At 44.5% G+C, this 12,177-nt stretch overlaps 1 protein-coding gene across 5 annotated transcripts in view; it reads left to right on the top strand.

Annotated features, from left to right (window-relative positions):
- Positions 1 to 12,177, top strand: part of HECTD1 (HECT domain E3 ubiquitin protein ligase 1) — a 267,514-nt gene that overhangs the window by 171,354 nt on the left and 83,983 nt on the right. For all 5 annotated transcript variants that reach the window (XM_077464799.1, XM_077464802.1, XM_077464800.1 and 2 more), the window contains one exon: positions 3,927 to 4,032. In XM_077464799.1, coding sequence (XP_077320925.1) covers positions 3,927 to 4,032 — 106 coding nt within the window. The remainder of the gene's footprint in view (positions 1 to 3,926; positions 4,033 to 12,177) is intronic.

Raw genomic sequence — 12,177 nt, 5'->3', positions numbered from 1 at the left:
ACCGCCCCCCAGGTGTTCACAAAGATTTTGGCCCCGGTATTAGCAAGATTAAGTGTCCAGGGTATATCAGTAATAGGGCTGCAACTAACGATTATTTTCATAATCGATTAGTTGGCCGATTTTTTTTTTTTTCGATTAATCGGTTAATAACCTTAAAAAAAAGTTAATTTTGCTGTTATTTGCATTTTTACATATTTTTTTGCCCAATTTGTTGTTGGGCAGATTAAAAAACACAAATTGCTGCAAAAATGCATTATTACATGCTTTTCTGAAGCTTCTCCATTGAAGTATATTGAACCAAAAAACAAAACGGCACCATTTTGCGTTAAAAAAAAGACCTTGTCTTTTCCAAATATGCAGCAGCTGAAAAAATCATGGATGTGAACGTGTCCCATAGGAAACCATGTAAATGAACTGTAGTGTGTTTCTGCAAAAAGTGCCAAAAAACACATAGGTGTGACCGAGGCCTGAGATGTTTAGTAACATAATGGGGTTAAAAAAACAAAAATTAGTACAAAAAGAGCAAATAATCACTACTGTAAGGTGTTCATTTTTTACTATGGGACAGTGAAAGTAATATTTACAGTAGCGATTTGCTCTTTTTTTTACTATAAAGGGCTAATTTTTTTATTTGATTTTTTAACCCCATTATGTTGGTGGCCAATTAATCGATTATGAAAATAGTAATCGATTAATTTCATAATCGATTAGTTGTCGATTAATCGATTAGTTGTTTCGGCACTAATCAGTAATGGCATATCTAGACGACCTGGCATATCTAGTCCGTTTCATGGCTAGACTGCAGTGTGTCCAGCACGGTCAGGTATTTGGAGCATCTGGGTTTAATTCTCAACCTAGAGAAGTCAGCCTTACGGCCAGTAAGGAGGCTATAATACTTGGGTCTGGTCATAGACACAGTCCAAGAAAAGGTCTTTTTGCCTCAGACGAGATCTGGTCCGTGTGATAAAGGCAAAAAAGGATCCCTCCATTAGCCTTTGCATGAGGTTGCTAAGGAAAATGGTGGCTTCATTTTAAAGCTATTCCCTATGCCCAATTTAATTCGAGACTGTTGCAAAACAGTATTCTATCTGCTTGGAACAAAAGGGTCCAAGCCCTGGACTACCCATTGTATCTGTCCCCAAAAGTACGCCAGAGTTTCAATTGGTGGTTAACAAGATTTGCAGAAGGGGAAATCCTTCATGCCGGTAACCTGGAAGATAGTACCAACGGATGCCAGCCTCTTGGGCTGGGGAGCTGTTCTGGAGGATGCCACTGTCCAGAGGAAGTGGTCAGAGACCGAAAAAGCCTTGGCAATCAACATTCTAGAGATTCGGGCAGCACGTCTGGGTCTAATGTCATGGACTTTGAAGTTGCAGGGTTGTCCTGTCAGGATACAATCCGACAATGCCACAGCTGTGGCTTACATCAACCACCAAGGGGATACCAGGAGTCAGACAGCCAAAAGGGAGGTGGACCATATTCTGACATGGGCAGAAAAGCATGTGCCTTTCCTGTTGGCAGTCTTCATTCCGGGGGTGAAGAATTGGCAGGCGGACTTCTTGAGTTGCCAACAGTTGTCCCTGACAGAATTGTCCCTGCATCCCAAGGTTTTTTCAGCCATATGCCGAAGGTGAGGTACCCCGGACATAAATCTATTGGTGTCCAAGTTCAACAAGAAGTTTTTGTGTTTTTTAGTGCTTTGTTTTGAGGACAAGGGATCCGCTTGCATTTGGACACACTCGTGACCCTTTTCACTGATTTATATGCTTCCCTCAATTCAGCTCTTATCACGGCTTTTACGCAGGATCAAGGCGGAAGGGAAAGCCGGTGATACTGGTAGCCCCGGCATGTCCCAGAAGAGCCTGGTATGTGGAGTTCATAAGGCTGGCAGTAGGGAAACCATAGACTCTTCCATTCCATCCAGACTTGCTTTCGCAAGGACCGGTGCTCCATTATGCCTTACAGTCACAAAATTTAGCGGTTTAGATATTGAAACCCAAATTCTAAAGGCTCAGGGGCTTCTCGGGCTCAGTGGTGACTACCCTTATTAATGCAAGAAAGCCGGCCTCTAGGGCCATTTATTATAGGATCTGGAGGTCCTATGTTTCCTGGTGTGAAGCCAAGAGAGGGCATCCTCAAAAGTATCTATAGGGAGAATTCTTGCCTTCCTACAAATGGGAGTAGAAATGAAGCTAGCCTAGCGAGTACCATCAAGGGTCAGATCTCGGCCTTGGCAGTATTTTTTCAAAGACCGCTTGCATTCTTTGGTTCAGGCCTTTATACAAGGGGTAACTCTTAGAGCTCCGCCAGTTAGGCGGCCATTGTGCCCCTGGGATTTGAATCTAATTTCATCGGTCTGGCAGAGACAACCTTTTGAGCCTTTGCGCCATATTCCCTTGATCCTTTTGAGAAGAAAGTTGATTTTCTTGGTTGCAGTAAATTCGGCAAGGAGAGTGTCAGAATTGTCAGCCTTTTCATGTAAGGAGCCATACCTTATTATTCATAAGGACAAGGTGGCGGTTCTCATTCAACCTTTTTGCCCAAGGTAGTATCCAGTTTTCACTTGTACCAAGATGTCTCCTTGCCTTTGTTTTTCTCAGAGCCTCGCTCTGCGGTAGAAAAATTGTTGCGTTCTCTTGACGTGGTGAGAGCTGTCAGGATCTATCTGAAGGTGACAGCTCAGATAAGAAAGACTGATGCTTTGTGCTGCCAGATGTGCCCAGAAAAGGGCAGGCGGCGTCAAAATTGACTATTTCCCAGTGGATTAGTTGGATTATAATTCAGGTTTATGGATTGATAAGAGGGGTTCCACCTTTTCAAATTACAGTGCACTCTACCAGAGGAGTAAGTGCTTCATGGGCAATGTGTCACCAGGACTCTATGGCTTATGTTTGCAAGGCTGCGACTTGGTTGTCAGTACATACATTTACTTAATTTTACTAGATGGATGTAAGGTGGCAGGAGGATGCCACTTTTGGCCGCAGTGTACTGCAGGCGGCAGTATAGATCCTCACGTCTGATGGCGGCCTGCTTTTTTATGCGTCTTCCTCCCCCTCCAAGGGCATTGCTTTAGGACATCCCACATAGTAATTATTATGGCTGCTCTGTGTCCCATAATGTACGAGAGAAAATAGGATTTTTAGTACAGCTTGCCTGTAAAATCATTTTCTTGGAGTACATCAAAGGACACAGAGGTCCCTCCACTCTTGCTTGAATTTACATTGCTTTACTACAAAACTGAGATACTTCCTGTATGGGAGGGGTTATATAGAGGGGGACTTCCTGTCTTTGGGTGTGCCAGTGTCCATTTACCTATAGGTGGTAGTAGTAAATACTATGGCTGTACTGTGTCCTGTGATGTACTCCAAGAAGAGGATTTTACAGGTAAGCTGTATTAAAAAATCTTTTTTTTTTTTTTTTGGGGGCAAAAGCATACAAACAATTACAGATGGCTTATGAAGACATCAACAAATACCTGGTTACCTATTTCTGAAAAGCTTTGTGCTGCTTTGAAAATACTTATATGTACATTGGAATTTGAATCAAAATTGAGTCGCAGTGGGGGCCATGCCTTTCTTTTACCTTTGCTAGTTTGCTACTTTACCATAAAAAGTCTGCTAAAACGTTAGCAAAATTTAACTGATTTTATTTTGTAGCAAATAGAATGGAATTGTAGATCAACATCTATTGTGTCTTAAATTCAATAATGTAAATAAAGATAGATTGTGCTGTTTTATAAAGTGCTGTGTATTTAAAAACCTCTTTTGCTTTATACTCAAGTTGTTGAGCTAGTTTGTACAAATAATGTGTCCTGTATATTAGAATTTGTTTCAAGGATTTAGGAATTCCTACTGAAACATAAGAATCCATGTAGGAATGTAACTTATTTTTTTTAATATATTCAAATATTCTTTGTATATTTACAGTCGGCCAGCTATTGCTCTGGTGCGAAAACTGATTGCAGTGCTGGAGTCTATAGAGCGATTGCCGCTACACCTGTATGACACACCAGGGTCCAGCTACAATCTTCAAGTAAGTTCCTATAACCTGTCAAAGTAGATGGTTGGGGAGAACCTTTCAACTAGCATGTGGAGATGTCGGTCACTCACACAGACTGGTAGAAGTGATTGGTAAATGCCATTTTACAAGTGCATTAACACAAACTCCGGTATAAAATGTTTTGCATACTTAGAGCCAGCTTTGCACAATCCAAGTGTAGATATGTGATAACTGATTGGCCTCTGTAGAAGCTGGAAATCACTGTAGTAACAACAGACTTGCAGACGTTGTGCCCAGTAGCTGCCATTCTGCATAGTAACCACAGGTAGTGGCTTGTTTGGTAAGATGCTATTCAGAGAAGGCCTTGCATTTTGATTAATGAATGCAAAGCATTTTCTGATTGGAGATCGTGTTGTCACCAGCCTTCCTCTCCACTTTGGAAGCGTTTTCTGAATGGAGGCCATGCTGTGAGAACAACCCCTATGGTTACATTTCAGAAGGGTAGATGCTTGGCAGAGCACTTGGAAGACTTTAGCTTTAAAAGAGGCTGATTGGGTATCATAGCTGACCCAATGTAAGTATGGAAATTGTATCATCCCCAGAGTTCAGCTTGAGGCCCCATGCACATTGGAGGTTTAGCCCTAGAACATGAGGCTCTAGGGCAGTGATGGCAAACCTTTTTGAGCCCGAATGCCCAAACAGTGACGCAAAACCAGCTTATTTATTTCAAAGTGCCAACACAAAATCAAACCTACCAGTGGCTCTGTACTTTGACTGATCATCCCTTTGAATGAGCCGTAAGGGACCAAAAACATACGATTCTGCCAGATTCGCTCAGAATACCGGTATCAGGAATGCATTTTTTCTCAGAATACAGGGATCAGGAATGTGTTTTGCTCAGAATACATGGATCGGGAATGTGTTTTGCTCAGAACACAGGGACCAGGAATGCGCTGTGCTCAGAATATAGTGTACAAGAATGCATTTTGCTCAGAATACAGGGTTTAGGAATGCATTTTTCTACGAATACAGGGTTTAGAATGTGTTCTGCTCAGGATGCACTGTGCAACTTAAACTGACCTACCTGCCACATACTTCCTGCACTATTAGACCCCCACCCCCCAGTCCCTCACATCAGGGCTCTCCCCAGCACCAGGCAGGCACTATTTCAGGAGTCCCCGCCACTCAGCCGCTCGTTTGGTGTCCCGGCCGCCGGGAGGTCAGCTAGCAGCCACTGCACCTCTCCCATGACCATGATCTGCTCCGAGCACCACCCTCTCCTGTTTCACGGGCCGCAGTGCATTTGTCAGAGGGACAGGCTGTACCAAAGTAGTCCTGGGGAAGGTGGTGCTGGAATAGGGTGCCGCAAACAGTAATGCCTGAGTTCCTCACTGGAGGATTAGGGGTCCAGGGGAGGCAATAAGCTGCAGCACAGACCCTCGAGACGGCGGAGGAATAACTTTACATCCCACTAAATGTCTCACAAGTGACTGCCTGGCTGGGCAATCCCCCCCCCCCCCTCTTATCCTGGCGCCATGCTTCATGCCCACATAGAGGTCTTGACGTGCCATAGGTTCGCCATCACTGCTCTAGGGTTTAGGTGCAAGTACAGTTGCACTGTCTAGCCCAACTGCCAGCAACCTGTAACAGTATGGGGGGATGAAAGTAGCTGATACTGGGCGGTGCACTGTTGCTACTGATATTTGGGTCAAATGTCTTGCTTTTTGGGCATTCATGCCTGGATGCATACTGTCCTAAATGTTAACACTATCAGCTCTGTCTAGCAAAAGCAGCGACCTCCCTCTTATAGAGTTTTATACGCTGCCAGAAGTGGGACTAGACAATACACCAGTGCCTTCTGCCCGCATCTAAATGCCAGAGCCTCATGCACCAGGCCTAAACACCCAATATGCATGTGGCCTGAGCTCCAAGCAGTTCTAAAAAGACACGCATTAATGTATCGCTGTAATCGTTGATATATCAATACATGTTTTTATCGTACATCATGGGACACAGAACCTTAAGTAATTAATGGGTTATGGGCCACCTTCAGGTGTTGACACTGGCATACCCAATACAGGAAGTTTACTCCCCTAAATAACCCCTCCACCTTCCAGGAGTACCTCAGTTTTTTGCCAGTGTCTAAGGTGCTGGTCATTTGTGAAGGTGTGCTCTGAAGAGCTCCAGGAGGGATCCATGCTGAATTTAAAAAACCTCCACAACCAGATCCATCCATGCCACTGTGGCCACAGGATGGTACCCGGACCTCGCATATTAGAACGAGGTTCTACCTGTAACGCTTCTTTTTGAGGGCTGGACCCTAGGAACCAGGACTCTTTTTGGTCTTGCTACATTACCTAAAGTTGTCCTGAGGGGTGCTATACAGGTCCAAAGTAGTGGAACCCTATTAAAAGGGACTCGTTCTTTGAAGGTTTAACTACGCTGCCCGTCATGATGGGTGAAGTTTGGATCTGTCTTTTTTTTCAGCAGTATCCTGCAATGAGGAACAGGTAAGAGAAATGCTTAGGAGCTGCATAGTCCACCCATGCCTTTTCTTTCATATTAACATTGTAATGCCTTAAATTCTCCTCTAGAGAGGGCGTTACAATACACATACCCTTTCAATCTGTGCTACAATCAGTGTGTGTCCTCGCAGTTGGAGGGGGTCCTTATTAGTCCTCGCCCCCAATTGGGGAAACTGAGTGGCCAGTACAGGCACTGTGAAGGTGCAATAAACATAGACATTTCTCAGAAAAACAGCACATTTATAGCCTCAGACCGCTAAGAATCTTTTTATACAGAGCCTTTTTTCTCAGAACAGGCGGCGGCTGCAGCCTTCTCTCCTCTGGTGTGCGTCTCAGACCCATAGTGTGCCGCGCGCGAGCTGTACTTTACCTTGAAAGAGGAGGAGGGTGGATCAAGAGAATGGGGGCGTGGCTAAAGCGGACTCGGCGTCCTGTGAAGCACACAGGCAATCAGGTTTACACCTGAGAATGGGGTGGATGATAAAAGCTGACGATTTTATCACTATAGAGCAGCTGAAAGAGAGCTGACACAGGAGCGCTGGAGCATGTGAAAGGTGTACACAGGCATTTTCAGTACAGGAAAAAGACAGCAAGCATCAGTTTAATCTGTGCTACCATTGTTTTTTTTCTTATTATTGCAGCATTCTTAGAATGCCTCTGCTTTTGTGCTTTGCACTATGGCTTCCAAGGTTACTACTAAGGCACCAAAAGTTCCACCCCAAGGTGCTGGGAACTCCAGCCATGCCTCCACACTGTCATCCTCTCTGAAGATACTTGATGTGGCAAGTCAGGATGAGTCTTTGGAACCAATTGGTGGTGCAACTGCTTTTCACACTTCAGCTCCTGTATACTTGACTGGACATGCATTTTCCTACACCTTACAAGGCTTAGAAGGAAGATTAGCAGCTTTAATCACATCCTCCATTCATGGGATAGGAAGCATGCTTGATCTCTCTCTCTCTCCCACTTCAAACCCATTATCAAGGGAACAGTGCAGACAGGATGAGGTATTACCCTCAGGTGATCGAGAGGAAGAGCAAACTGATCATTCCTCTGTGGAGGAAACAGTTGATGATTCAGCTTCACAATCTGAGGTACAAATCCTTACAGAGATATGGTTCGCTCCACTTTCATGCTACCCCTAACAGAGTCGGCTGAAACTTCGGTTTCTTCATTGGGTTCTTTGAAACCGTCACAACCTTTGCATGTGTTTCCTGTCCACGCATTACTAGAGAAGCTTATTTATCCCGAATGGGATCATCCAGATAAGAATTTTCTCCCTCCAAAGAGATTCTCAGTTCTCTATCCTATGGAGGAAAAATTTACCAAAAGATGGAAAGTTCTAGCAGTTGATGCTGCAATTTCCAGTGTGAATAAAAGGTTGACTTGTCCAGTTGGCAATGCGCAAATGCTTAAAGATCCAACAGATAAAAAGTTGGAATTCTTGTTAAAAGCCTCTTTTTCCTTGGCAGGGACTGTTACTCAACCTGCAGTCGTCGCAATAGGCATTTGTCAGTCCTTAAAGGACCAGCTTACAGATGCTCTTAAAGAGGTCTCTCCACAACAGGCCCGTGAGTTGGCCAAACTACCAAAGGAGTTCTGTTTTGCTATAGACGCTATGAAGGACTCTATTCACCAGGCACCCCGCCTTGCGCTTGTGCTAATACACATGCTTAGAACCCTTTGGTTAAAAAATTGGGCAGCCGAAGCACTTTGTAAAAAGCTTCTGACTAGTTTCCCTTTTCATGGGGAGCGACTATTTTGGCGATGATTTGGATATATACATCCAGACAATTTCTAGTGGAAAGAGTACTCTTTTGCCAGTCAAAGGAAAGTATAAATGTCCTTCATTTAAACTAACTTTCTTTTGCTCCAGGGGCATCCACCTCTAAGCAGTGGCGACGGCCTCCACTGTCAGACTAGAGGAAAGCCTCAGGGTCAGACCCAGGAACAAAAGAAGCCTAGGTGGGGGGGGGGGGGGGAGAATTCTGAAATACTCAAATGTCTGGCAAAGAGAAATTCAGTACAGATGGGTTCTCTCTAGGGTGTCTCTAGGATACAAACTAGAATTCCTGGAGTCTCCACGTCTCTTCTGAGATCAAATGTTCTCAAGGATCCAGGGAAAAGACTATCCCTTTTTCAAGCACTAGACCAGTTATTGGCGCAGGAGGTGATCATACAGATTCCCACACAAGAGCAAAGTTTGGGGTTTTATTCAAACCTGTTTATGGTACCAAAGCCAAATGGAGATATCAGGCCCATTCTAGATCTAAGGAATCTAAATCAGTTCCTGAAGATCCGCTCATTTCGCATGGAGTCAATCAAGTCTGTGGATTCCATCCTACAAGGAGGAGAACTTCTGGTGTCCATCGACATCAGAGATGCATATCTGCATGTCCCTATATTCCCTACTCACCAGAGGTTTCTGTGGTTCGAAGTAGAACAGCAGCACTTTGTAGCCTTGCCCTTCGGGCTAGCTACAGCACCCAGGGTGTTCAAAAAAGTACTGGCCCCACCTCTAGCCAGGCTAACGGCACAGGGCATAACAGTCTTGGCGTACCTAGACTATCTATTGTTAATAGACCAGTCAGTGGCTCGCTTGGAGCAAAGTGTATGCATTACAACCACTTACCTGGAAAGTCTGGGTTGGATTCTCAACCTAGAGAAGTCTTCCTTAAAACTGCTAAGAAAGCCAGAGTATTTGGGCCTGATCATAGACACAGCCCAAAAAGGGTGTTCTTGCCTCCGGCAAAGATCAGCTCCATACGAGAGCTGTTGTGGATGGTCAGGTCAAAAAGAGATCCCTCTGTTCTCCTTTGTATGAGGTTGTTAGGAAAGATGGTAGTTTCTTTCAAAGCAGCTCCCTATGCACAGTTCAATTCCAGACTGTTGCAAAACAGTATCCTGTCTGCTTGGAACAAAACGACCCAAGCTTTGGACTTGCCAATGCGGCTGTCCCCAAGGGTGTCACAAAGCCTCAGTTGGTGGTTACTAACCCAGAATCTCCTGAAAGGAAAATCCCTCAGACCAGTTATCTGGAAAGTAGTAACGACAGATGCCAGCCTGTCAGGCTGGGGAGCAGTACTAGAGAAAACAACTGTCCAGGGACAGTGGTCAAGATCCGAAAGAACCCTGCCCATCAACATCCTAGAGATTTGGGCTATGTGTCTGGCTTTAAAAACCTGGACCTCCAGGTTAAAGAATTGTCCTGTCAGGATCCAATCCAACAATGCCACGGCTGTGGCCTATATAAATTACCAAGGGGGCACCAAGAGTCTCACAGCTCAGAGAGAGGTGAACCATATTCTAACTTGGGCAGAAAAGAATGCCCCATGCCTATTGGCAGTTTTCATCCCAGGAGTAGAGAATTGGCAGGCGGACTACTTATGTCGCCAGCAGTTATTCACAGGAGAATGGTCTCTTCATCCCGATGTCTTTCGGGCTGTTTGCCAAAGATAGGAGACTCCGGACGTAGATCTTCTAGCATCTAGATTCAACATGAAGTTAGTAACCTTTGTGTCAAGGACAAGAGCCATTTGCATATAGAACAGATGTGTTGGGGACCCTGTGGGATCAGTTCTCACTGATCTATGCGTTCCCCCCTATTCAGTTACTGCAACTTCTTTGCAGGATCTAGCTGGAAAGAAAGCCGGTAATTCTGGTAGCACCAGCATGGCCCAGAAGGTCATGGTACACAGAAATCGTAAAGAGGGTAGTGGAGGGTCCATGGCCCCTCCCACTAAGGCCAGACCTGCTTTCACAGGGGCCGATATTCCATCCGAATGCTAAATTTAACGGCCTGGCCATTGAAACCCACATTCTGTAGAAACGTGGGCTTTCCGGGTCAGTTATCTCAACTTTGATTAATGCAAGGAACCCATTTTCCAGAACTATATATTATAGAGTTTGAAAGGCTTCTGTTTTCTGGTGTGAATCCATGGGTTGGCACCCTCGGAGATATAGGCAGAATTCTTGCCTTTCTACAATTGGGTGTAGAGATGAAGTTGGCCCTCAGTACTATTAAGGGTCAAGTCTCAGACATCGATTTTATTTCAAAGACCGCTTGCTACACATTCTTTAGTCCGGGGTTTTATGCAAGGGGTGATGTGGATTAGCCGCCGGTAAAAACACCCTTGAGCCCTTGGGACCTGAATTTAGTTTTGGCAGTGTTAAAAAAAACAAAAACAAACAGCCATTTGAACTGATACAGCATATTCCCTTAGTGCTTTTGACAAGGAAGCTGGTATTTTTGGTTGCTATATACTCAGCAAGGAGGGTTTTGGAATTGGTTGCTCTTTCTTGTAAAGAGCCATATTTGATTATTCATGAGAACAGAGTGGTGTTACGCCCTCGTCCAGGCTTTTTACCAGAAGTAGTTTCAGGTTTTCACCTGAACCAAGATATTGTCCTGCCAATGTTTTTTCCAAAACCATGCTTCATGGAAGAAAAGTCACTATGTTGTCTTTATGTGGTGACAGCAGTGAAAATCTATTTAAAGACAACTGTTCAGATTCGTAAGACTGATGTCTTATTTTATTCAGGCAGCGCCGAAATCCACTGTCGCTAAGTGGATTTGGCAAGTTATTATTCAAACTTATGATTTAAAGGGTAAGAGTCCCCCTTTTCAAGTCAAGGCACACTCTACCAGAACTGTTAGTTCTTCTTGGGCAGTGTGTCACCAGACCTCCATGGCTCAGATCTGCAAGGCCGCAACTTGGTCTTCAGTGTATACATGCACAAAATTTTATCAAGTGGATGTAAGGAGGAATGAGGATAGCGCCTTCGGGCGCAGTGTGCTGCAGGCAGCAGTATAAGTCCTCAGGTCTGAGGGTGCCCTACGGGTTGTGTCTCCCTCCCCTCAAGTAGCATTGTTATGGGACGTCCCATTAAGTAATTACTTAAGGATCTGTGTCCCATGATGTATGATAAAGATAATAGGATTTTTATAACGGCTTGCCTTTAAAATCTTTTTCTTGGAGTACATCATGGGACACACAGTTCCCTCCCCTCTTTTTTATGGGGTTTAAGTATATTGCTTGGCTACAAAAACTGAGGTACTCCTGGAAGGAGGAGGGGTTATATAGAGGAGTCAACTTCCTGTATTTGGGTATGCCAGTGTCAACATCTGAAGGTGGCCCGTAACTCATTAAGTAATTACTTAAGCTTCTGTGTCCCATGATGTACTCTAAGAAAAGTATTTTACATTTACATGTAAGCTATTATAAAAATCTTTTTTTTTTTTAAATGCAAGCAATGCAATTCCCTGAATGTGTTGGTCCTGTAAAATAGAGCTCTGACTGTGGAAGGGAGCAGCAGCACATGGAGTCAGTCAGGTTTGCTGCAGTACAAGTACATGTTAATGGAAATAGAGAGCATAGTGCCAGAGGTGAACACATCTATGTGCTGCTTCTCCTGTCCTGCAAGACCTGTAATGTCCCTTTCACACAGGCTGTAACTGTTTTTTCTCAGCAGGGAATCTGTCCGCTGGTCTCCTGCGGAGCGGCTGGATCACAGGTCTGTGTCCACTTCGCTTATGCAGAGCAGGCACGGATGCAGCCTGCTCTGCTCTATGGGCAGTCAGATGTAAATGGTCGGCTGTATGTTTACACCCGACTGCCATTCAATCCCCTTTCGTTTTGTTTTGATCAGATCG

This window comes from Lithobates pipiens, unplaced genomic scaffold (assembly GCF_037356315.1).
Source record: "Lithobates pipiens isolate NorthernLeopardFrog02 unplaced genomic scaffold, aLitPip1_a1.2 Scaffold_30, whole genome shotgun sequence".
NCBI classification, from domain to species: Eukaryota; Metazoa; Chordata; class Amphibia; order Anura; family Ranidae; genus Lithobates; species Lithobates pipiens.
Note: the sequence above shows the minus strand (reverse complement) of the source record. Positions and strands in the feature narration are given on the sequence as shown.